This window comes from Phaseolus vulgaris, chromosome 2 (assembly GCF_000499845.2).
Source record: "Phaseolus vulgaris cultivar G19833 chromosome 2, P. vulgaris v2.0, whole genome shotgun sequence".
NCBI lineage: Eukaryota > Viridiplantae > Streptophyta > Magnoliopsida > Fabales > Fabaceae > Phaseolus > Phaseolus vulgaris.
The window spans coordinates 4,331,573-4,357,597 of record NC_023758.2 but is presented as its reverse complement, the minus strand read 5'-3'; the positions used below and the strand labels follow the sequence as shown (position 1 = coordinate 4,357,597).

General features: G+C 35.3%; 3 protein-coding genes across 5 annotated transcripts; 1 reads left to right on the top strand and 2 right to left on the bottom strand.

Moving 5' to 3' along the window:
* The first annotated feature begins 1,313 nt into the window (after nt 1-1,313).
* LOC137810396 (chloride channel protein CLC-d) lies at nt 1,314-16,165 on the top strand. 3 transcript variants are annotated; one of them, XM_068611634.1, is made up of 24 exons: nt 1,314-1,456; nt 1,572-1,976; nt 2,080-2,152; nt 2,666-2,887; nt 2,984-3,030; nt 3,133-3,231; nt 4,817-4,891; nt 5,095-5,183; nt 5,307-5,447; nt 5,539-5,609; nt 5,703-5,782; nt 5,946-6,095; nt 11,410-11,469; nt 11,546-11,620; nt 12,039-12,190; nt 13,097-13,232; nt 13,302-13,433; nt 14,057-14,134; nt 14,218-14,273; nt 14,412-14,498; nt 14,575-14,731; nt 14,823-14,924; nt 15,010-15,051; nt 15,865-16,165. In XM_068611634.1, the coding sequence occupies exons 2-24, from the start codon at nt 1,794-1,796 to the stop codon at nt 15,880-15,882; spliced, it is 2,325 nt and encodes a 774-aa protein (XP_068467735.1). In that variant the 5' UTR covers nt 1,314-1,456; nt 1,572-1,793; the 3' UTR covers nt 15,883-16,165. The 3 variants fall into 3 exon arrangements, with proteins under 3 accessions (XP_068467735.1, XP_068467732.1, XP_068467733.1); XM_068611631.1 differs by having other exon boundaries at nt 15,010-15,056; XM_068611632.1 differs by lacking the exon at nt 1,314-1,456 and having other exon boundaries at nt 1,482-1,976.
* A 1,278-nt stretch (nt 16,166-17,443) lies between these two features.
* Nucleotides 17,444-18,512, bottom strand: LOC137810395 (mavicyanin-like). The gene is made up of 2 exons (XM_068611630.1): nt 18,149-18,512; nt 17,444-17,979 (listed from the first exon to the last, which is right to left on the bottom strand). Exons 1-2 carry the CDS (start codon nt 18,318-18,320, stop codon nt 17,591-17,593), a joined length of 561 nt encoding a protein of 186 aa, XP_068467731.1. The 5' UTR covers nt 18,321-18,512; the 3' UTR covers nt 17,444-17,590.
* Nucleotides 18,513-20,171: 1,659 nt separating this feature from the next.
* On the bottom strand, nt 20,172-26,025 carry LOC137810394 (sugar transport protein 13). The gene is made up of 5 exons (XM_068611629.1): nt 25,814-26,025; nt 25,024-25,349; nt 22,943-23,067; nt 21,249-21,540; nt 20,172-21,063 (listed from the first exon to the last, which is right to left on the bottom strand). The coding sequence occupies exons 1-5, from the start codon at nt 25,944-25,946 to the stop codon at nt 20,371-20,373; spliced, it is 1,569 nt and encodes a 522-aa protein (XP_068467730.1). The 5' UTR covers nt 25,947-26,025; the 3' UTR covers nt 20,172-20,370.

Below are 26,025 nucleotides of genomic sequence, written 5' to 3'. Positions count from 1 at the left end.
ACATTACCAAAATTCTTAAATTCGAAAGCATGTAAGTTATGGTCCGAAATTAAATTTTAGTCCTGTCGGAATCATTCGTAGTCGATCTAACGAATCTGCAATTTACGGGACCATCCATTTTATTCTATTTTTAACGCATTTTTTTACTGTTGAGTGATGTATACATAGATTAAGTTATGTGTTTTTTATTTTTTTTGTTATTTAATGTAATTTACATGAATTTTATCTAATTGCTGAAAATGTATGAACATATCATGTTAAAAAGGTCATCACAGTTTTACATAATTGATGGAATGATTTTAGAGAGCAATATTTTAACGTTTTTTTTATAGACGAACATATATTTTTTTTTGTATGGATTTACACATTTGTCATCTTCAAAAAATTAATGAAAATTATTTTTTCCGTACGCATTTCTCAATTTATTTTCTCTTTGCTATTTCATGTGACAGACTTGCCTTAATACATGTTAGTTTTAATTTTGCACTTTCTAATGCCATACAATTTCTCTGAGTTCTGTCTTTCATCCGTGGCAATTTTGCCTTATTTATTAAAGCATGGAAATTTCAGATCAGTGACTAAAAATTACATGTCAAAACTCGCAACACAGAATTTCAGCGACAAAGACAACATTGACATTTTTAGAATAGAAGCAAAGAAAATAAACAGCAAGCAATCAGGCACAAAGGTGATTAAATTTAGTGATACGTGAAAAAAAAGTCGAAACTGAAACACTTAAGACGTTATTCTTTTTAAGAAAATCTGGTCCAATGCACTTGTATTTTATTATCAAGATGTTCTAACCTCAAGTTGGAAAGATAAAATTATTATGATAAATTATCATATTTAAGGTATTATTTGTTTTGAAAGTTAATATTTCAATATGATTTTATTTTTAAAAGATATATCTGTGCATTGGAAAAAGAATGAATATCTTTAGTCGTAACTCTAAACTATGTAAACTTATATTCACTATACCGAAACAACAACTTCCAATCCAGAGTTAAGAGAAACTTCCAATCCCACGCTACTCAACTACTAAACGATACTCCAAATGGAACTAAACGATGACGATGAGAATTATTAGGTAGGTTGTGAGCAATGTAACCCAACTATTGAATGAGTAATATCCATTTTTGAGAATTTCACAATTGTCTCAGAGATATCCAACCCAATAAAAACTAACACTATTGCAGTTTGTGTATCTTTATTTTAATTTTATCGCTTGAGTTTTTGTTGAGAAAGAAAAACTCTTTGAACCACGCACGAACGTCCACGTAAAAGTTTCATCTATTTAAATTTGATCACAACCCAACTAATTAATTATTTAAATAATAAAAGATTAACTTGTCAACAGCAGAGGACTCGATTTACTTACTCATCAGAACTCCGCAGCGTGAACCAACCGTTCATAGCGCGTGTCTGTGTTCTCAACAACGAACTCAAACTCCGTAACGTAGGCGTATCCGTATTGGAAAATTGTTCAGTGCCTCCTTTCATTTTTTTCTCGTCATTAACTTTTTGTTTGCTTTGTCCCTCTAACTTGAGAAATTGGGTACACGAAAACACAGAGTGAGGACAATAAACAACCAACGCACCATTGAGAGGGAAAACGACGTAACAGCAGTGAAGAAAGAGAGTGGCGTACGACACTGCCGCTTCGCACTCAATCAATTGCTGATCCGCTACCGATGCGCGACTGAATCCACCGTAACAGAACATATCATAACAAACAACGCGCGGGCTTTGGAATTCTTTTCTAGGTTTTGAGTTTCGGCTCCGATCGACCGACGATGCTGGCGAATCATTTCCAGAACGGCATCGAAACGGCGAGGCTCGTTTGGTCGCGGATTCCAAATTCTGATGAATCGCAGCTCCTCGACGACGCCGTCGGCATCCTCAAGAAGAACGACGGAGGCGGTGTTGAGAGTCTAGACTATGAAGTCATAGAGAATTTTGCTTACCGTGAGGAACAGGTTTTACTCTTCTCTTTTAACTGTTATTCTGATCTATTGATCTTCTTAATTATAATGCTTCTTCATTATAAAATGATATTCTGCCGTGCTTTGTGGTTTTTAGGCGCTGAGAGGGAAGTTGTATGTGAGCTATTTGCTTGTGGTGAAATGGTTCTTCGCCTTGCTCATTGGCATTTGTACGTTCTTCAATTTAATCGCGGTTTGAAAGTGTTGTTTCTCTTTCGGCCTTCTTTTTTTATTGCGGTGCTCTAATTTTTTTTTTCTTTCTGAATAGCGAACTATTTAATATGCAGGCAAGCGTTAGGGGAAGTGTTATAAAATTGTAGCTCATTGAGGTTGTAAACTAAGATGTGAACTCGAAGCCTGAGTTTGAACTTGTTTTAAAGCTCTACTTACTGAGTGCTGAAAATTTTCAGCTGTGAAAATGTCTTATTAATATTTTAGTGAAAATGTCTGACAGAAGAGGTCCTAGAATTCTTTCACAGACAATGATTTAAGTGGTTTATTGCGACTAGTTTCCCTTAGCACCTATAAGACTAAATTTTCACGACTAAGAATTTGGTGATTTTTGGTGTTGAATTTTCCAATTTTATTGCGCACGCCTTCAGTCTGGTTCTCACCTTGCATTATACCACCCTTGTAGCACTTTCAGAGATTTCTTTATACATATTTTTTTTTATTGTTTGCAGGTACAGGACTTGCTGCTGTTTTAATCAATATTGCTGTTGAAAATTTTGCTGGCTGGAAGTTTTCGGTGACATTTGATATAATTCAGAAATCATATATTGCTGGATTCGTTGTATACGTTCTGATCAACTTGGCTTTGGTGTATTCTTCTGTATATATTATCACTCAATTTGCACCAGCAGCTGCTGGATCTGGTATTCCTGAAATCAAGGGTTACTTAAATGGTGAGTAAACTCTACTGAGGTTTTAAAATTTGAGTTGGATGTTGATCATGTAAGATTCCCTGTACACTTAGAGTGCTGATTCTCATTTATGTTCAGGAGTTGATACTCACGGCATCCTTCTTTTCAGAACTTTAGTTGGAAAGGTGTGATGGATTACCTCTTACGGTTTTTTGTGGGGGGAAGTTGAGGGAGTCCTTAAGAAATGTTTGTCTGTCTAAATTGTGAGGTCTAATTATGTGCTACAGATATTTGGAAGCATTGGTTCAGTGGGTGGAGGCCTTGCTTTGGGCAAAGAAGGTCCTCTTGTTCATACTGGTGCTTGTATTGCTTCTTTGCTTGGACAAGTAAGTACTTACTACTCAGATGTGCTAGTATCTGTACAGTGTGTTCAATGCTGTCTATTCAATGAGTCGATGCATGTGGCCTTACAAATATCTCTTGATCTATTTAATCTAAATATGAGACTAAAATGTGACATCAATACAACCTGAAGTGTATTATATTTTAATCAATCATTTAAATGATCTTTGTTTTGTACTGAGCATAAATTACCATCGCTTCCTCAGTGCATTACCATAGCCATGGCCATTCCTTTCTCTTATAAAATAATGAACTTATCAGGGTGGGTCAACTTCAGCCAGAAATTAGTGATTGGACTAGTCTAGTTTAGTCCAAAAATCGTCAGACTAGCCCAATTCCAGCTTGGAAGTAGTGAATAGGCTGGCCTGATTCTAGTCCTAATTTTATGATTGGGCCATCTTATTTAATATCTAAACTCTCTGAACCATGGTAGTAGAATCGAGATACAAGTAGTGTATCAGAGAGCTGATATTATGAATCGTAAATCGTTTCGTATCGTGAATCGTAAGATTCATAAACATTACAAAATTTAATATATACTTAAATATATAAGATATGTATACATGCAAGATACAATAAATTATATATATGTATATATATACCACACAATTTCACCAAAACAACCTCTATGGTGCATACATGTTATTAAACAAATTATGTCTATCTTTTTTATTTACTCATTTTTTAAAATTCACACTAATTCACACAATACTGAATCGTTTCGTTTCGGGATTCAGCGATTCTTTGTGCGAATCGCATGATACAACTAAGATTCAGGGACGAAAAAGATTCTTCACGCGATTTGTATCGTGGGAGGGTGAAACCATATCGTTTCGTAAGATACGTATCGTGAATCGTAAGATACTAACTACTATGCTCTGAACACATACAGAAATAGGCTTAATTCTTCCTGTATTGGTAACATGGTTATCAGTCTCGTACTAGATTCAAGATAAGATATGATTCTTCTGCTTGACAATATAAAGCATTGGTTATAATTTTTTAGAGTGAATTGTGCAAATTGTTTAATCACATCTCGTGGAAAATCGTGCTATTCTTCCACAGCTGGTTGTGATGTGTTGCCATCCAAAGGTCATCGCTTTGCAGAAAAAAATGCAAATAATTTGGCCATGGGAGCTGGCAAATCAGACTGTACTCTAGTTAGATGTACAGCTTCTGTTCCACTCAAGCTGTGCTTTCTCTTGCTAGTGGGTTGAAAAGGGAGACGAGCCACAACACTGAACCTAAATGACAGTTTACTGTGTTTTTTCTTATGGTTCTAAGACAAAAACCACCAAGTTTCAATTTTTTACCTTGGGCAGTTTATATAGGATTTTCTAATATCTTTTAATCAAAATATAGCGAGAAAAAAAAGTGAAATCTAGATTCAGGATAATCAAGTTTTATTTTCAAATTTAAATAAAGATATTTTCTAATCCAGATATTCTGAAACTTATACCACTTTGTTTATTATTTGAATTCACACTTTTGTGTGATTTTTATTGTGTGTTTATGCATATGCTTGCAAGCAAGAAACTGAATGAAATAACCTTTGATGTCCTTAAACAGGGGGGATCCACTAAGTATCATATAAATTCAAGGTGGTTTCAAGTATTCAGAAGTGACCGGGATCGCCGTGATCTTGTAAACTACTTTTCTCCTTTTAGTCTACTGGTTATAAATTTTTTCCAATTAAAGCAGATAATGTACTGTTTATATATATATAGTATTCCAGGATTCCCTGCACCTTTACCAAAGTCACAATGATCTCCAGTTCATCAAATCTGCTCCAATCCTAAATGTGAAAGAAGAAATGCTCATTTATAATTTCATTGATGTCTTTAAAGGTAACCTGTGGATGTGCAGCTGGAGTTGCTGCTGCATTTAGAGCTCCAGTTGGTGGTGTGTTGTTTGCTTTGGAAGAGGTTACATCTTGGTATAAATTCTTGATCAAAGATTCCGTTTACTTAGAGGCATGTGTAGTAAAGACAGTAATGTCTGTTCTTGTATTTGTTTCTTGCTTTTATTATACCTATAATTTGTTCACGTGCTGTTGAAGGTGGAGGAGTCAACTCATGTGGCGTGTCTTCTTCACTTCTGCCGTTGTGGCTGTTGTGGTTCGAGCTGCAATGGGGTGGTGCAAGAGTGGAAAATGTGGACATTTTGGGTCCGGTGGATTTATAATTTGGGATATATCAGAGTTAAGATCTAAGCTATCACCCTTTTCACTTTCAGTTGAATAGTCAGATATTTGTTTCTTCCTTCCTCTTCTTGACTGATTTTGTTTTTAGTGGCCAAGAGGATTATTCCTTTGCAGAGTTATTTCCAATGGCTATTATTGGGGTTATTGGAGGTCTACTAGGTAGGAATTTTTGCCTTTATTTTGGGCTGCATCTGTACCATGAGTTTTACTTGGCTAGTTCGTGTTTGTTAATATAGTATCAATAATTTGTAGGAGCTTTATTCAACCAGCTTACACTTTATATTACCACCTGGCGACGAAATTATCTTCACAAGAAAGGTAACAGGGTCAAGGTATGCTGTTAATTTTGATCTGATTTTTGTCTTCTATGCATCTGTAAAATACGAAAAAAATCCAGAGGGTGGTCAATATTCAATAATATTTTTTTGTTTCTCATCCAATTTCTTTTCTCATCTATTTTCTTTTCACTCATTCCCCCTTTCCTTTGAATTACAGATTATTGAAGCATGTGTTATATCCATTTTAACGTCAGCCATTTCATTTGGCTTGCCACTTCTAAGAAAATGTAGTCCTTGCCCTGATTCTGATGCTACATCTGGTATTGAATGTCCTCGACCTCCTGGAATGTATGGGAATTATGTAAATGTAAGAGCGTTATACTGTTTCTTGGATGTGCTTTATCTTCATATTTATTTTGTTTTTACTGAATTTCAATTATCTATGTCCTAATCTTCACATTTATTTCTCATCTATTTCCATTCGTTATATTTCTCACCCAATCTTTCCTTCTTATTAAACAGACTCTTCATGTTTTCTGTGTTACCTAATGACAGTTCAAAGTGGGTGGGAATGAGGGATTAAAACTGTAAAAAATAGACACTCACTCACACTTAAATTCTCTCTAAAAGAAACACTCTTCTTTGCAATTCTCTCTATTGTATTTCTTTCTGTGGTGTATCTTACAATTGAGAGAGCATCCTATTTATAGGCTTTAGGAAGCTCTTCTAGAAAAGTCTTCATTATGGCCTTAAAACCCCACTAACAACACAATTAAAATCCCACTCACAACTTTTGACCTTTTACATATCCAAACTCCCATTCTACTCTTTTCTAGTAACTTCTAACTTTAAAACCCACAAATTACATTAAAGTTTATTCAACAAAACTCCCCCATAAACTTAAATGTTTCTACCATCCATCATGCCAATCATCTTCTTGAATTTGTCGAAAAAGACTTTCGGTAGCGGTTTTGTGAAGATATCAGCAACTTGATCTTGACTTGCCACATGCACCAATTTCACAATTCCTTTCTTCACATGATCACGAATAAAGTGAAAACGAACGTCAATATGTTTGCTTCTTTCATGGTTCACTGGGTTCTTTGCCAACTCAATTGCTGATTTGTTGTCAACTTGAATCACAGTTGCATCTAGTTGCTTTAGCTCCATCTTACTCAACAAGTTTCTTAGCCATATCGCATGACATACACACCAAGATGCTGCCACATATTCAGCTTCACACGTCGATAGCGTCACGATCGGTTGCTTCTTTGAAAGCCAAGAAAATGCTGTGTTGCCCATAAAGAATACATATCCCGATGTACTTTTCCGATCATCTATGTCTCCGCACCAATCGCTGTCAGAGTAACCCACCAACTTGTAATCTTCTGCTTTTGAGTAGAACAATCCGAGTGATACAGTACCTTGGATGTACCGTAGGACTCGCTTCAACGCCTTCCAATGTGAGTAAACCGGTTCTTCCATGAATCGACTTATGATGCCGACACTTAATGAAAGATCCGGCCTTGTGCATGTGAGATAACGAAGGCTTCCTACCAAACTCCGGTATCTACTTGCATCGACACGTTCTCCTCCATCGAACTTTGAGAGTTTTGCACCTGGTTCCATTGGTATTGATACTGGGTTGCAATTTTCCATCTTGTACGTCTTCAAAATCTCCTTTGCGTATTTCTCCTGTGATACAAAAATACCTGTCTCTTTTTGTCTAACTTCCAAGCCAAGGAAAAACTTCATCAATCCCAAATCTGTCATCTCAAATTCCCGTCTCATTGTGCCCTTAAACTCTTCTATCATATCATTATTGTTACCCATAAAAATGAGATCATCAACATAAAGAGCAACAAATATCATGTTACCTCCATTGTTCTTTGCGTAAAGAGCATGCTCGTAAGGACATTGCTTGAACCCGTTCTCCTTGAAGTATGTATCGATACGAGTATTCCATGCCCGCGGTGCTTGCTTCAACCCGCAAAGTGCCTTCTTCAATTTTAGCACCTTCTTCTCCTCTCCGATTTTCATGTACCCAGGTGGTTGTTCGATGTAAACTTCTTCTTCAAGCACACCATTCAAGAATGCCGACTTGACATCCATTTGAAATATCGGCCATTTAAATTGAGCCGCTTGGGAAATGAGCAATCGAATTGTCTCCATTCTTACAACGGGAGCAAACACCTCATCATAGTCAATTCCCTCCTTTTGTTTGTATCCCTTCGCAACGAGTCGCGCCTTGTACCTCTCTATCTCGCCTTGAGCATTCATCTTTTTCTTGAATATCCACTTCACACCAATGGGCTGACTTCCCTCTGGCAATTCTGTTAGCTCCCATGTGTTGTTGCGGTCAATCGCTTTAATCTCCTCATCCATGGCAGTTTGCCACTTCTTGTCTCGCACCGCCTCTTCAAAGCTGATATTTTCAGCATCTGCCAAAAGACATACTAGGTGTACCTCATTTGTCGAATCATACAAATCATGCAAACTTCGAATTTTAGGTTGTCGTGGTTCATCTTCATCATCGGTTGTTTCAGAATTTATACTTGTCGGTGATGATTCTCCAACTTCAATCATAACCTCTGAAGAATTGTTCCAATCCCACTCGCTTGCTTCATTTATTTGCACATCACGACTCACCGTCACCTTCTTGCTTATTGGATCAAGTAGCTTGTACCCTTTTGTCTTCTCATCATACCCAATAAAAACATACCTTTTGCTTTTGTCTTCGAGCTTCGTTCTTCGTTGATCTGGTACGTGTGCATAAGCCACACTACCAAACACTTTGAGATGAGAAACTGTTGGCTTTTGTCCGCTCCATGCCTCTTGTGGTGTTTGATCATCTAACTTCACATGTGGACATCGATTTTGCACATAGATGGCGCATTGCACAGCTTCCGCCCAAAATTCCTTTGGCATCTTTTTGCTCTTAAGCATTGATCGAACCATGTCGAGAATGGTCCGATTCTTCCTCTCGGCCACACCATTTTGTTGAGGAGTGTATGGTGCAGTTAGAAATCACCTTATGCCTTGCTCCTCGCAATACTCCATGAAAGCCGTTGAAGTATACTCGCCACCTCTATCAGATCGTATAGCTTTGATCTGTTTATCAGTTGTCCTCTCTCCACCATCACCTTGAACTTTTTGAACACCTCAAATGCCTCGGATTTTTCTTTCAGAAAGTAAACCCAAGTTTTTCGTGAGAAATCATCAATGAAGGTAATGAAATACCTTTTACCGCTGAAGGACTCTGGAGTAATTGGTCCACATATGTCGGTATGAATCAATTCGAGAGGTTGCTTAGCCCAATATTGAGCCTTCTTTGGAAACGAGGTTCTCACAAGCTTGCTGAGCACACATTCTTCACAAAATTTTCCCTCGTAGTCCATGTTGGGTAGCCCGTGCACCATATTCTTCTTCGCTAACTCTTTTAGTCCACCATGATGTAGGTGACCAAAACGGAGATGCCACAACGATGCCTTATCTTCTATGTTGACTTGCAAACATTTTTCTCGTATGCTTCTCAAATTCAGCTTGTACATCCGATTTCTTGCCATCTCAATTCGGGCAACCAAACACCCTTGCTTGTTCTTCAAGTGTAGGAATCGATCTTTCAAAAATATCGAGTAACCTTTCTCCGTGAGTTGCCCCATACTCAAAATGTTGGTCTTGAGGTCTGGTACGTAATAAACATCTTGGAGTGACCCAATTAAGCCATCCTTTTGTAAGTAGCAAACCGTACCTTGCCCTTTGACCTCCACCTTTGATGCATCTCCAAATGAAACATGACCATCTTCAATCTTTTGCATATCTTTGAATAGGTACTCGTGACCGCACATATGGTTGCTTGCTCCAGAGTCGAGGTACCACAGAGTGTCATTGTTAATGTTGACTTCATCTTGAGCCATCAAGAGAACACCTTCATTCGTTTCGACTTCCAAGGCTAGGTTGGTTGTTTCTTCTATCTTTATATCAGCACGGCAATCTTTTGCAAAATGCCCCACTTTACCACAATTGTAACATTTGTCAGAGTTACAATCCTTCGCATAGTGACCATATTTGTGACATTTGTAGCACTCGATGTTGGAATAATTCGATCGGCCGCCTCTTCCTCTACCACGTCCTCTTCCACGCCAATTTGGTTGGCTCGATTGTTCCTTCTCCTTATAGTACCCTTCATGGTTGCTGCCTTTTCCACCACGACTTCCACGACCACGCCCTCTATATTGAGAATTTTGATGATAGAGTACCTTTTCGTCTTTGATTGACGCCTTGGTTTGAAGTGCTTGCTCGAGTGTTTCCTCCTTCTTCTTCTTCTTTCGTTGCTCGTGTGCCTCGAGAGAACCGGCGAGCTCGTCGACTGTGAGCGTCGCAAGGTCCTTTGACTCTTCTATCGCGCACACAATACTCTCAAAATTGTCTGTTAATGTTCTCAAAATCTTCTCCACAACTCGTGCATCGGTTAGAGTTTCACCGTTTCGGTTGAGTTGATTCACCACAGCCTGTACACGCGTGATGTAGTCAGATACACTTTCTGACTCCATCATCTTCATGTTCTCCAACTCGCCACGCAGAGTTTGTAGACGCACTTGCTTAACTCGGTCAGCTCCTTTGAACACCTTCTCCAATATGTCCCATGCTTCCTTTGAAGTGGACGCACCAACAATCTTCTCAAAAATTGCCTCATCAACAGCTCTATACAACATGTACAAAGCTGCCTTATCTTTCGATCGCATCTCTTTCAATGCCTTGGTTTGAGCTGCCGTATAACCCGTGGTATTGGTCGGTTCTTCAAAACCTTCTTCGACCACCTCCCATGAATCCTGAGAACCGAGAAGAACTTTCATTTGAATGCTCCAGTTGTCATATCTGGTCGCCTTCGTTAACCGTGGTAGCGGTATTTGACCCGTCACATTCGCCATTGGCTCTTGATACCAAATTGTAAAAAAATAGACACTCACTCACACTTAAATTCTCTCTAAAAGAAACACTCTTCTTTGCAATTCTCTCTATTGTATTTCTTTCTGTGGTGTATCTTACAATTGAGAGAGCATCCTATTTATAGGCTTTAGGAAGCTCTTCTAGAAAAGTCTTCATTATGGCCTTAAAACCCCACTAACAACACAATTAAAATCCCACTCACAACTTTTGACCTTTTACATATCCAAACTCCCATTCTACTCTTTTCTAGTAACTTCTAACTTTAAAACCCACAAATTACATTAAAGTTTATTCAACAAAAACATCGCTGAAGCACTTTGCTTTTGTTTCTTATTGTGATAAAACATGTCCCATGTAGTCTTCTTTTTTTATAAAAGAACAAATTTATTAGATAAAAGAAAATTACAGTCCTTTGACGAAAAACTAAAAAGAGAACAGTTAACATGAAGAGTCTCAACCAAAGTAAAAATAAAAGCCTCAAAACCCAGTGAGGTTTCTCTATCTGCATGTCACTGGAGATTCCTTTGAAAAAAGGGGGCATGAAACTATGAAAGTGATGAAGTCAAACAGAGGGCATAGAGTTTGTTTCCAAAGTCTTTGCCCCTCTTCCCTTCTGTTGCAAGAGCAGACATTCTTTTGAATTTAACTCCTTTCTAGTGACATTTGAGATGCCTCTTTTGTTTTAATTACTTTTGTAGATTGATTCTGTTGTTATTTCATGTCTTTTGCAGTTTTTTTGTAGCAAAGACAACGAATACAATGATCTTGCAACTATTTTCTTCAATACACAGGTTTTGAATGAACTGGATTTTTTAGTTTCTCTTTCTTTTCTTGTTACATTACATTAATTTACTACTCTTGTTTCAGGATGATGCCATAAGGAATTTGTTCAGTGCAAAAACAATAAATGAGTACAGTTCCCAAAGTTTATTAACCTTTTTGGTATTGCATTCTTGCTTACTGATTTGGATTTTGCATACATCAGACATTAGTTCTGTGATATTTTCGATGTTATAATTATAGCAAACTGTGTACTTTGGTATATTCTACTGTAGCCATGTATGTAAGTTTCTAGTAAGAATACAGTGGGTAGAAGTTGATAGGAACCAATAACAGAAAGTAATTAAAATATTTAGTATGGAGGTATGCTTTTTCCAAAAGGGTTTGAAAAAATGGGCTTTCTTCTGATTACGATGCACCAAAAATGAATGGTTTTCCCCATGGAGGTCCTGGCCATCAAAATTACTACAGGAATTCCAGTTGATTTATCTTCATATTCCCATATTTGAGAAAGTTGTCACTTGCAACTTTTGATGCTTTACATGTTTATATTGTAATTATTATCTCTATTATCTTGCAGGTTATGTTTTATGCTTTAGCAGTGGTCACGTTTGGTACTGCTGTGCCAGCTGGTCAATTTGTTCCTGGTATAATGATAGGATCAACATATGGGCGTCTTGTTGGCATGTTTGTTGTAAAATATTACAGAAAGCTCAACATTGAAGAGGGAACGTGAGTTTACTCTGAGTTTACTCATTGCCTTTGTTGGAAATCATGATTATGAAGATATGGTTTCCTTTCTTATTATACATATGAATTGGTTTTATTCTCAGAAGACATCAATTTTACCAATTGATCAATCTTCTATCCCGTTTTCTGGGTGATAGATACATGCTCCCCTCCTCCTTGTCCTCCTTCTTGTTTATGATGTCTCAAGGAAAATGTATTCTCTATTTGAAGAGCTGACGGACATATTGGACACTGATACCTTGGTTGATCCTGTACTAATGAATTATCAAGTAACTTTGCCGTCAATTTGTGTTATGAACCTAGTAATGAGTTCTTAGTTTTCAGAGAGATGGAAAAGAACATTTAATGGAATGGAAAAGAGTGCTTTGGTAGTTGTTTATTATAATTATTTATTGATTATTAGCTGATTGATATCAACTATTTCCTTATTATTAGCTTTCCTTTTTACAACAGTTTGGACACATGATTTGATTAGGATCCATCATTTTCATTTTGGTCTAGATCTCACTTGTATATAAAAATACATGTACATAGACATGTAAAAATCAGTGGAAAATATTCAGATTCCATTCAATTGTAGTGTTTATTAAATCAGCAACGAAGGACATCTATAGAGTTCTCCTTCCAAGAGTTTGCTCTCTACAAAGGATTCCCCTTTTCACAATAGATCTAATGCTCTGTTCTCAATGGCACAGCATGAGACTGAACCTAACAACCCAACGAATTCTGTAACCACAATTAACCAACTCTATCTACTTTGCCTTATTTATTCTTCCATGGGTCCTATGACACTGGCATGCAATGTTTGCTGTTGCAGCCTATAATTGAATGATTCCATGTAGTTGTATTTTAATAGAAATTTACAATTGATATTTTTCTTAACTTCAGGTATGCTTTGCTGGGAGCTGCATCTTTTCTTGGAGGCTCAATGCGGATCACAGTGTCTCTATGTGTCATTATGGTTGAAATCTCAAATAACTTAAAATTTTTACCTCTTATTATGCTTGTTCTTCTTATATCGAAGGTATGCCTATCAAAACTCCCTGCTACAAAGAAAAACCTCTAGAAAATGCACTAAGCTTCTCTGTTACAGGCTGTTGGTGATGCTTTTAATGAAGGTATCTATGAGGAGCAGGCTCAATTGAGGGGCATTCCGTTACTGGAATCAAGGCCTAAATATGAGATGCGGAATATGACAGCAAAGGAAGCCTGTGGGAGTGGAAGGGTAAATATAATTTTTAAATTATTTAAGAAAGTGCATATTCACCGAGTGTGATAAGGGGTGTTGCTGTATTAATTAAGAAATTGGATATAGACCAACAGTTGTTGTCTAATTAAATTGTGTTTCGGTTGAAGTTTTTCTAGTAGTGGGAGGGGAAGGATGAATGAAAATTCCCTCAATTCTTGTTAGCAGTTGTCCAATTTATTTTATTTTTTTCATTCAGTGTTTCCAGTAGAACACATGTTTGGGTCATCGAAGTTTAATGCCTATTTGAACTACATGCTGTTCCAGATGCTTTCTAATATAACCGAAGACAGAGGTTGTGTTAGGTAAAGGCAGATTTAAATATTTTATTTCTTCTTGTTTAGCACATAAAAAAGGGAGATGGATAGGGAGAGAGAGAGGAGGGAATTAAAAAATAAAAGCCTTATTGAATATATAGGCATTAAATTATGGCAGTGGATACAACCCAAAATCAATGGGTGACGACTTATTGAGATGGTGCTGTTGCCTTTATTGGTTAACATTTATGAAAAATAAGGCTGTCACTGGTAAACCATGTTTCACATGCTTTTTACTGTTATTCCTTTGGCTGCTGATTGTATGTTTAAATCTTTGTATTGAAGGTGGTCTCTTTCCCCCGTGTTGTTAAGGTTTCAGATGTGGTCTCCATTCTACGGAGCAACAAACACAATGGTTTTCCAGTATGTATAACTTTTGTACTAATCTAGACTTGAGCATTATTCCTTACATTTTCTAAGTTGTATTTCACAATTTACTATGCAAGGTGATTGATCACACAAGAAGTGGAGAACCACTTGTTATTGGGTTAGTGCTTCGTAGGTGAGAAATGAGCATAATAAACTCTATATACTCTGATATCTTTTTTGGTTGCAACTTGAGGTTAAAGCTTGCATCACTTGAGGTTAAAGATTGCATCACTTGAAAACTCAAGCCTCTATATGCTTTTATTCTATGCAGTCATTTATTGGTAATTCTGCAGTCAAAGGTTGATTTCCAGCATAGCCCTTTACCCTCAGATTCTCGAGGTGGGGGCAGATCAATTAGGTAAGGTTTCTTGTGATTTGTCAGTTAGGCGTTTCACATCTGTATGCTGCACTATTTATGACTCCTTAACTTCCAGGCATGATTCTGGTGAATTTGCAAAGCCTGTCTCTAGCAAAGGAATATGTATTGACGATATAAATCTAAGTTCAGATGACTTAGAAATGTACATTGATCTCGCTCCATTTCTGAATCCCTCACCGTATATTGTACCAGAAGATATGTCTTTGACAAAGGTGTGTCATTCAAAGTCCATTAAATAATCTTTTTAAATTCTATCATACATTTTGGTTGTCAGATGACCATGATGTCGGACTGATGCAACAGGTATACAATCTTTTCCGTCAACTTGGTCTAAGGCATTTATTTGTTGTTCCTCGACCATCTCGTGTGCTTGGTTTGATAACGAGAAAAGATTTGTTGATCGAGGTAATCTTAGTGTGTTCAATTTTTTGGTGTATTGGAGTTGAGCCTGCATTTATCTTTCGACTAATTGTACTCTGTAATTGGACAGGACAAAGAAAATGTGAATACGTTAGAGCTTCAGTCAACTAGTGTAAGGTCTCTGATCCTCTACCTCCTATTCAGTTTATTCAAATATTTTACGTCTAGATTTGATATTTTACGTCAATCATATTTGTTTATATTCTAAAAGCTGTTCTAAGTTTTTCTTACTGTGGATTGCCACGGTGCCTATGAAACAGTTATATTTTGGTGGATCTTTCCAAATTTTATTCTTATATTTAGTGTCAGCAATATTACTATTTATATTGTCAAGGTTTGCAGGCATGTCTACTACGCTGTTTATTGTTCTGAGTTATCCACTAGCACAAAATAGGAGTGTTATCTCGAACTCAATTATCTTTATGAAAGATGTCGTTGACCATGTGTGCACAATTTCCTGAAAGTGAACGCCGTTATGGACACATCTTTGTCAGATTATCTCTTCAAAAGAAATATGATTTTTCTTTTGTTTTTGATAACCTTCAATCAAGCTATACTTTTTAGTAGAGTTTAAAATTATATTCTGCTTAATATTTGGATTGAGTTTGATGGAAGAGTATACAAGTAATCACCTGTCCAATAAAATAGGAATTTTTATTATTGAATTTAGTTTGATGCTTTGTGTAAAGTCTTTTTCACTTCCGGTGAGATTGTGAACTAGAAATGGTTTGTCTGATTTTAGATCTTAAGAGGATGAATGAGACGTGAAACCTCTACGTATCTTCATATTTCGTGGTCTTTTTTTTCTGCAATAAATCTGTGCAATTGTGTTGTCTTAGCGATTAATTATGAATCTACCAGGATTCATCGGTTACTCCAATAAATTGATTTAAGCAAAGTTGTCTTCGTGATTTTCTCACCACAGAATAGGGCATCAGTATAAAAGATTGACAAGGAATACAGACGTGGAGCGGCCTTTGCTAAACGGACTGCTCCAGAATCAGATACCTGACTAACACTGCCTGTAACTTACTCCAACTCCTCTCCTCTTTCAATTTTCCTTGAAGATCATTCTTTATTATTTATATTATTTATTTATTCATGCTAAAATAGGCTAGAGAAACCGATATTTAGGAATGGGGTTGTGGACACCATGCCCTAGAATTTTGTATATTAGACACAAGATTTCATCATAATGATAGTTTACTTTAGTGTGATCCTTTCAATGTCTTTTGGTTGAGGTCATTCCTTTTTTCACTTTGCATTTGTTATAATGAATGCCTAATTTAAGAGTAATCTAAAACTCATCTTTTCCGATCTTATGTAACCACTTCTATTCAATAGTGAAAACACGGATGAAATCTTTAAAATAGTTATGAAAATGTATTTTTTTTATTAAGTGTTATAAATTACATGTTAAAACTTAAAATCAATTTAAAAATTTATTTCAGTTATTCAAATGGTATTTAATTTTAAAATCATTTTAGTTCTATCATTGTTTTTTTTTATGTTAAAATTTATACGTGAATTAATTAATATAATAAAAGTATTCTAAAAACAACATAAAAGGATAAACATTTTGTTGGAAAGTATATTATCGTGTGAGTTACTACGAATTGATATTTTATTTTATTTTATAATTTATAATTCAATTATTTATCAAACACAATAACATGATCTACAGCGTACACAGTAATGCGATCTCCTAAAATACGGAGATCTCTCATTTGACAACAAATTACTTTTTACAGTAATTCTACTTTCTATGTTAACTTAAATATATTATTAATATTTATATAATATTCCAATAATAAATTCTTTCACATAGCACCCAGGAATGAATATTTTCATTAAAATAGGGAGAATTTTTTACCTTTAATTAACAGAATAAACTTTTTTACTTGTGTCTAATTAAAATTAAAATTTCTTTTACATGATTAATATATATTTAATTTCTTAATAAAAGAACATAAACTGACATGATCGGTATTCTCTATTATAAGTAAAATTAGCGTCTGAAATTGTTTTTTTTTAATTATTTATTCTTATATATAATCTTGTCACTCAAATAAATTATTCAATATTTTCCTTCACCTGAAAAAAAATAATTATTTTATAGATTGACGTGTATGAAAATTTATTTAAATAAAAAAATTATATAAATTATAACACATGTGAGTAACGTCTTTTACATAAAAACAAGTTGGAAAAAAATTGCCTAAATCGTCTTAGTATCCAAAATTGTTATGTTATTGCTCTTCTACTATATATCTTATTGAGTGATAATTTTTAAATGTTTTATTATTTTAATAACTTATCATTATATAAGTCTTTTTTCCTAGCATATCACTTATAATATCAATATTTTTTTCATTCAATATTTAGGTGTACACTATTATTATGTATTAAATCCACTTTACAGTTTATCCAAAAGTTCCTAACAACATAACTATAAATTTCGAATTGTTATTTATCGTCTAAACTCAACCAATCCAAAAATCAGATGTGAAAATAAAATCTTGTCATTCAAAAACGGTTACAAGGATCCTGACAATGAAAATGTATTGAAATATTTTGACATGATCATTAAAAAAGAAAATCCAAATATCCAATAAACCATATTCTTAAGAACTAATTAACAAGTATAAATCTCAATAATGAAGGGGTAGAAAGAGCAAGAAATGCAGCAGAGCCATAGCCAAAGCTGAAAAAGCAAAAGCTCCCTTGACAACAATGAATGGGGATGCATTGTTAGGAGAGGGTGCTGGTACATTAGCAGCAGGTGGAACTGGAGAAGCCATTGCTGATGTTGGTGTTGGTGCTGCTGCAGCAGATACCTTCATCACGTTGATATCAACCTTCTGTCCTGCTTGGCAGTGACCAGGAACGCCACATATGAAGAAGTGGTGACCATGATTTGTTATCTTTATGCTGTCATTCCCAGTGGTCATGGTTGTCAATGGGGACGATGCATTGCATGACTTGTACATAGCATGTGTCACTCGCATCACGTTGTGGAACTTGGCATTGTACTCAAAAACTGATCACACAAATTACCATCTTTTAATTCTTTCATGCTAATATTTTGATGACATGGTTGTTTTGTTTTCATTCTTAAAGGAGGTTGCATGTAAAATTCAAAGGATTTTCCATTTCCAAGAAAATTTCGAGTGAACATAAATAAAGAATTTTGGAGTGAGGGAACTTACTGATAGTGTCACCAACTTGGAAGTTCTTAGTAGCAGCCCATTTCCTGTAATCTATATTACCAATGATGGTCCAGGCAGATGAGTCCCCAACCTTGTGCACAGCTGCATGTGAAATTTGAAAAGCTGCCATCATCATCACCAAGAAAACCACAGCTTTCTCTGTAAATGCCATGGCTACAAGCTCTGCACACTAATTAGGAATCACCTTTTCCTTTGGCTGAGGTTTGAGCAATTGAGGCTTCTCTTCTCTTCTCTGCTCTCTGGGATCTTTATATATCCTTTTTAACTACATGGCTTTGGGAGATGGAGAATGGAACTTGAAGAATGGAAAAGTTAATTAGTTGGTTATTTTGTTTTTATTCTTATTTCTTTTGATGAAAACCTCCTTTTTAATATGAACAAGGTGGCCCCTTAGTTTTTTTTTTTGCAATCATGTTTGGTAGGTAAAAGTGGATCTAAACTGTCTTCCTATTTTTGGCTAAATTTTATTTGATCCCTTTATTAGGTTAACAAATATATAGATCAATATCTTGCATAAAAAGGAAACTAGTGTAATAAAACTGGTCCAAACTTGTATTAATGCATTTGCATGCAAGCAGTTTTAGCTGGGTGGTATCTTATTGGGTTTTTTACCTTTACTTTCGCTGATAAAAGAAAAAAACTTCACTTTAAAAAGAGTATCAATCACGAGAAAATACAATGAACAAAGTGGTGCGCATGCAGAAAAAAAATTGATGATGAAAAACATTCAATTAATTAGGGATTATAAAGGTTGAATCATAGATGATGGCTTGTGATCTGTAACACAGATCAAAGCAAAAGGATTTGTCTAAAATTATATTATTAAAAAAAAAATTAATCTTAACTCAATATCGTAAAATTGACTTACATTATAAGGTTCGCATCCATTTATATATATAATTTATAGTCAAGGTTACCAACTCGTGCGTAAGACTATATATTATGGGTGATACGGTTGAATGGTGAGTGACTTGATAAATCCAACAAATAATCGTTATGATAGACTTAAAATTACTTTTATACCATGTTAAAAAGACTGAGATTATAAGTTGATATTTCTATCGAATTATATAATATGAAATGTGTTAATTTCTAGTATTTTTTTCTGATATTATAATTTGATCCAAATAATAGACCGTATAGTCTCTATCCTTGTTATTTGCGACATGATAGTTTTGGTTGTGAGTGGTTATGGGTTTAAGGTTGTGAAACTTGAAAGGCAAGAATGTCGGAGAAAACGGGTTAGATCTGTGCGGCTACTGCACTTCATTTCAACCATGATGAGGTTTGTTTATTTTTAACATGTTTTGTGAAGTGAGTGGTGAGTGTCATCATGAAATAGCAACCACTCTACATTGTTCCCATTTGGAGATCATCACATTGCTTTGCGCATGAGAAAAGCAATAACCATTCTCTTTATACAACAACATCCAATACTATGATACCCTAACTACTATCAAATCCAGATGCCAACCAATTGTGTAAGACAAATATGCTAAATTCACTCTGCTTCAGCTTGTTTTTCCATGTATACACCAAAACAATTATCAGTAAGTAAGAGATCTCACATCAACTAAAAACTAAAATATTTCATTCTTTATAATTGATATCTATCACCAAAATTACTCACACTGTTATTGTTATAAGTAATTATTGTAATGGTTTTCGTTCTGTTTTCTGTGCTTATGCTCCTATTGCCGTTTCTTTAAGCTTTTTCAGATTAATTTCCTTCGTGGCGTTTTTCTCCCTTGTTGACTAATATTGTTTTCCAATATAACAAGTAGCTTCATGTATAAACAATACACAAAGTGTCAACTTATTTGTTTATTCTACAATTTTCCATTTGAAACTGAAACTATCTGTTACAATAATATTAAATATAAATTGATTTTATAAGATTGAATTATAGTTAAAGTTTACTTTAAATAAAAATAATTTCAAGTATATTATTAATAATTGTTTGTTGTTTGTTTAGGGTTTAGAGAGAAGTAATGAGTATAAATTACGGAAGAATAAAGTATTTATCATACATATATGGCTTGAAACAGGAAAAATAATGTTTGATTAAAGTGGGTACAAGATTGCAGGTGGAGGGGGAAATAAAAAAGAACTTGCTTAATAGCTGTAACAAGCCCAGATTGGTTCTCTATATCCTAAAATACTGGTAATATGACAAGGAAAATGATTGGTGAATGGACAGTCTACAACCTGGAGGCTGGATCATATCCATTGGAGACATTGGCGACTTTCTCATCAGCAGTGTAATCATCATCGATGAACCTCTTCCAGAACCAATGCTGCTTCCACACTCTCTCAGTCATCTCTTCAATGGGGACATTCTTTGTCTCGGGTAACAAGAAAAGCACGAAGAAAGACATGATGAAGACCCAGCCAGAGAAGAACAAGAAGATGCCAAACTTGAAGTGGCAGAGCATGGAGAGGAAGGCTTGCGCAATGACGAAGGTGAAGAGCAAGTTGACGCAAACGGTGACACTCTGTCCAGCAGAACGAGTCTCCAATGGAAAAGTCTCGCTGGGGATTAGCCACCCGAGAGGACCCCAAGACCATGCGAAGGAAGAGACGAAAGTGCAGACAAGGACAACCACCAGCACTGCAAAACCTTTGGAAAGGTCATTGGAATCGTCCTTCACCTTTATTCCCAAGATGATGGCTATGACCACTTGAGACAGAAACATCTGCACACCAGCTTCCAGCAAGAGCAGGCGCCGTCCCAGTTTGTCCACCGAGTAGATGGAAACGACGGTGGAGAGCACATTAACAGCCCCAGTTATGACAGCAGAATAGAGGGCTGCGTCGTTCCCGAATCCTACCGTGCTGAACAGCACCGGAGCATAAAACATGATTGCGTTGATTCCTGTGAATTGTTGGAATATCTGTTTTACACCACACAAACACAAGCATACTTATTATCATATCAATGAATTCGGACAACTCCTCTTAAATTGTGTATATCAATAAGAAACAAATCATTTTAAATTCATTCATAGTATTTTATATTTTAGTGTTTATGTTATATAGATGTTACTTAGAAGGCCAATGAATTTTGAAAGTTAATTACCTGGAGGGCAATAGAAATGACAATCTGTGGTCTGTTCCTGCGTTTGAGAAGATTCCTGAAAGGGTGCTTGACCTCTTTAGCCACACGACTTGCCTCAACCAGCTCCAAAAACTCAGGTTCAATGTTGTCAGTGCCACGAATCTTTTTCAGCACAGCTTTTCCTTCTTCCAAGCGGCCACGTTCGATGAGACTGTTGGGGGTGTCCACCACCAACAAGGCTCCCACCGTCAGCAGAACTGCTGGGATACCGGCCAACCCCAGAGATAGCCTCCAACCCCACCCACCTTTGATTCTGTTGTTCAAGTCACCACACAATCATACTCAATCAGAACAACTCCAAAACACTAAATTCACAATTTCTTTATTATGTCTGCAAACATTGGCAATCATTTAACGCCAGAACACGATCATTCATTCACCAACATTGATTTTTCACGAAATTTCTCTTCAACGAATGCCCCTGATGATGTTTTCTTGACTTAGTATGAGTGATTTCCTCAGTACTAGCTTATGTATCCTACTATTCATTTTAAATTTTTACATTCTGCTTACTTAGAATAACTTTGCTCTCAGAATTATTTTTTTCACTATGATTTCTAGAAGCCTAGAAAGATACACAGATAAAAAAAAATGTAAAATATGAACTGAAAAGTGTTTGCAAAGAATTGTGCGTAAAATCGGAAAGCCTAAAATGTTTGGGCCTTGACCATGTGGGCCTTTACTAACATGGATGACCACGAATTAGTTGTTTCATTCTCCACCCCATGTTTTTAAATCTACACCCTCATATAAATGAAAATTACAATTTTACCTTTGTGAAATTTAATATAAAATATATATATATATTATATTTTGTATTTCAAATTATAGATTCCAAAATATAATGTTTTTTTGTATTTTAGAACACATATTTTAGAATACAAAATAAAAAATATATTTAAAATCCGAAAAGACATCAGAATGTGTGTAATTTAGAATATATATTTCTAAGATAATTTTGTCGTTTCATATGCAAGTTTAAAAACATGTGGGGTCAGGAATCACATGAAAATGCAAAATGTTGGTGTTCAAGAAAGAAATACAATGGATGTATTTCAACTGTTGAAGACGTCACTGTTGAAAAGATTGTTAGTTTTAAATATTTTATGAGAAAGAGTACAAGGTTCAACGTCTCAAATCTTCCGCAGTTTAAAACTGCGCAGTGTCCCAATCCATTTTTCTCTGATGTATGGGCCTTTGACCACTGACTACACACGTGTTTGATGGAATAATGAAACATTGATAACCAATAATTTTTTATATGTAATATTATTTTATTTTTATTTTTTTTATATCATTTAATTCTAAAAATTTTCAAACACTAAATTGACACTTGTCCCTTTAGAAAGAAGCTCACACAACTCATTGTCCTTTTGTGGCTTCCCATTCAACAGTTGCGTCGATGAGGTTAACAATTTTGACCGTTATCACCCACACTATTATCCACTACTTCAATTTGATAACTAGTACTACTTGTGAGGAATAATCGACCACAAATAAAGTCAACACAGGAAAAAAAATAGAAAAACTGGGGTATGATAACTTAACTCTTATCTAAAACACACACATCATCTGATTCAGTTAGTTTCCAAATTCCAATGAACAACTCAATACTGAAGAAACGTAAGCAAAGTGGGAGCACATAGAATACTTACTTGTTGGTGCCATAGTTGACAAGGTTAGCAAATAGAATGCCAATGGTGACATTCAGCTGGAACAGTATATTCAATGCTCCTCGTATTCTTGAAGGTGCGATCTCAGAGAGGAACACTGGCACGGCCTGTCATCAAATTCAAACACGAATGTTTGGTAAGAGTTTCTTTTAATTCAATAATTATTTACTAGCTTCGTTCTATTGCTTATGTATGCACACACCTACGCAAGGAATCAATAAAATAAGGTCCAACTTGTGACTAAAGAGTATTGAAAATGACGGGAAAAAAATGGAATTCGTGATGCAAGTCAGAAACTGCACAATGCATTATTTTTCAAAAGCAAAAAGGCATAAGACTTTTTAATTGATTCACGCAATGAACCTTATTTCAAAGAATTGTGTCAAAGTGACAAAACTAACCATCATAAAATATGGTAAAAAAAAGTGGTCCCTGTAACAAGTGCCTTAAACGTCCAATGGTGAGAACATTTAAAAGTATGATAAAAGGTGGTGAATAGGATTGGAAAAATTATTAACAATTGTCACAAAAGTGTGAGCACAAACCACAGATTTGCGTCCCTTGGCACATGATAATCCACAAGTAGTTGTGAGACACATATTCATATGTCTGCACGACAAAACCATTGGGTTTTTATGTATATTAAATTCTTAACCTTTATAAAATCATACGTCGGCCATCTTCTCTATAAGAATATAGGTACACCCAATACACACCAAATAAAAACTGAATATACTAATTTTTGTCTTTTGACGAAAGGGACACAGGAATCTTGACTACGTGAGTTTTGAGGCGTAAAACATTACCACTCATTTCAAATTGGATTAATGGATATGTACTACGTAAGTATGTAAAATATCTTCGTTTAAACTCTCGAAACAACAAAACTCTATCCTATCGTCATTAATTATCTTACTAATTTTCTTAAAACGTCATTATTGTAAAACAAAAATTGTATATTCTGCTGGTTAACCTTAAGTTATCATTAAAGGAAATAAAATAATTAAAATTTGCTTCATTCGAAAGTAAGAAAAGTGTGAATTTTCTACCTTAAAAAAGAACAGTTAACTCATGAACCCATTTGTTCTTTTTTAAACGTAAAGTATATGGACCACAGCAAAAATTAAAAGAGTTTTTATATATAAAAAAAAAGAGCTAGAAGTTTTTTTGTTCTTTACATTCGTAATTGGTAAAAAATTTCAGAGCTACTCAAAAGATTCCCAATATAATTAAAATATGATTATTTTCTTTCTGATTCCGATCCATGAAAAACAAAAATAAACACAAATATATTTTTAAACATAAAAATAATGTTTTCGTACCAAAAAAAACTGAAACAAAACCTGTTCCATGTTCATCACTTCAAAGTAACTAGTATTTTACACATGCAGCAATCAATGAACGAATGACACATGCATTACAACCTATAGCAACAGCATCTGAGTTAGTCAACAGGAACTCATTTAACTCCAATTAATTACTACTATACTACGTAGAAGTATAACACGTACTTCAAATTGACGTTTCAAACAAAATATAACTCTTATTAAATATAGAATTAAATATATTTATCTTCCTATTAGTAAATTAATTTATTTTATATTCTAAACTTTAAATATTTTTAATAAATAAATGAAAATTAATGTTTTGACATAACTCTTTATATGGTAGGTGTAAAAATAAAGATATATAATAAAATATAAATTTGTAATTAAATGATATTAAAAATGGTCAATTTATCATTACTCTAAATAAATTATTAAAATGAGTTTTTTTTTTAGTTTTTTATTATTTTTATCATCACACATTTTTTTATAGGGTGAGATGTTAAAATATCTTATCCTTTACTTAATGTTATATAATATTATAATATAGTTGATGTTAAATATTAAATTGTTACTAAACTCATTACAATATTACTATTTTACTTACTAGAGATATTAAGAATTTTAGAATCTGTAATAATGACAAAAAAAAATTAGGGTTTGAAATATATAATGACTCTCATTAATTAGGAAGTAGGAATATATGAGTTGGCATGAAGAAAAGATGAGGAAGGTAACCTGATTAGCAAAGCCAACTCCACAACCAAGAAGGATCCTACCAACAATGAGCATAGCAAGGTCTTGAGCAGCGGCATTAAGCACAACTCCACAGAGGAAGAAGAATCCAGCAATGAGCATAGTTAATCTTCTTCCCAACCTTCGCGTCGTGTAGGAAGCGAAGAACGTTGCAACCAAACCAGCCAGATACAGAGACGACGTGAAAAGCTGCAATCCTTGGTTGTCATATTTGCAGTAGTTACTGTCCAATTCTTTCTCTTCCACCGTCTTTCTGTACACCGTCGGAAAAAACTTCTTCAAGAATGGCGCCATAGACGTCACACCACCTGATTAAACATCCACAACAATTTCAGATAAAGTCACGGGACAGATTGGCCTCGGCGAGCGCCGTTAAGTGAAATCTCAAAAACGCCCTTTCGTGTCGTTTGACTGATTAAGCATGGTGGTTCACCAATTTTTTGCAAACTCATGAGAAATCCCTATATTAGCGCCTTCGTCCTCGTCAGCCAGATCATAATTAAACGTAAAATAGTTCATTATCTAACGAAACTCTTTTTTTATTAAAACACGTTTTTCATTCCATCGTCATCTAAGATTATTAAATGCAGTGAGATCCATTTAAAATACGATATTTCAGATCAGAACCAAACGCAAAAGATCCAATCCATGATCAAGAGATCTTGTTGACAGGTGAGAAAAAAGAACGTTGAAAACAAGATATGAGTTGGTGAAAAACACGGAAAAAGGCTTATAAATTGTAAAGGAAGGAACCGGTGAGAAGAAGGATTACCTGAAACACCGACGTCGTAACCGAACATAAGACCACCGGTGGCGGCCATGATACAGGAGATAATGACGATGGGAGTGATTTTGGCCTCGAATTCGCCGCCAGCGGCGCCGCTGGTGAAACCTCCGCCGGCCATGGTTAGCGTGTGCGAGGAGTAGTGAAGCAGTGGAAGAAAGTGTGAATGTGTTGTTGTTATGGTAATGAAAGAGAGTGTG

Bases quoted from the DNA above. Each gene is read 5' to 3' on its own strand.
- LOC137810395 (XM_068611630.1), bottom strand. From the start codon at position 18,320: ATGGCATTTACAGAGAAAGCTGTGGTTTTCTTGGTGATGATGATGGCA. The intron at 17,980-18,148 runs GTAAGTTCCCTC...TTGTGTGATCAG, and splicing joins CCAAGTTGGTGACACTATCA to TTTTTGAGTACAATGCCAAG.
- LOC137810396 (XM_068611631.1), top strand. From the start codon at position 1,794: ATGCTGGCGAATCATTTCCAGAACGGCATCGAAACGGCGAGGCTCGTT. The intron at 2,888-2,983 runs GTGAGTAAACTC...ATTTATGTTCAG, and splicing joins AATCAAGGGTTACTTAAATG to GAGTTGATACTCACGGCATC. The intron at 5,783-5,945 runs GTATGCTGTTAA...TTTGAATTACAG, and splicing joins AGAAAGGTAACAGGGTCAAG to ATTATTGAAGCATGTGTTAT.
- LOC137810394 (XM_068611629.1), bottom strand. From the start codon at position 25,946: ATGGCCGGCGGAGGTTTCACCAGCGGCGCCGCTGGCGGCGAATTCGAG. The intron at 25,350-25,813 runs GTAATCCTTCTT...ATGTTTAATCAG, and splicing joins TTACGACGTCGGTGTTTCAG to GTGGTGTGACGTCTATGGCG. The intron at 23,068-25,023 runs GTTACCTTCCTC...ATTTGATGACAG, and splicing joins GAGTTGGCTTTGCTAATCAG to GCCGTGCCAGTGTTCCTCTC.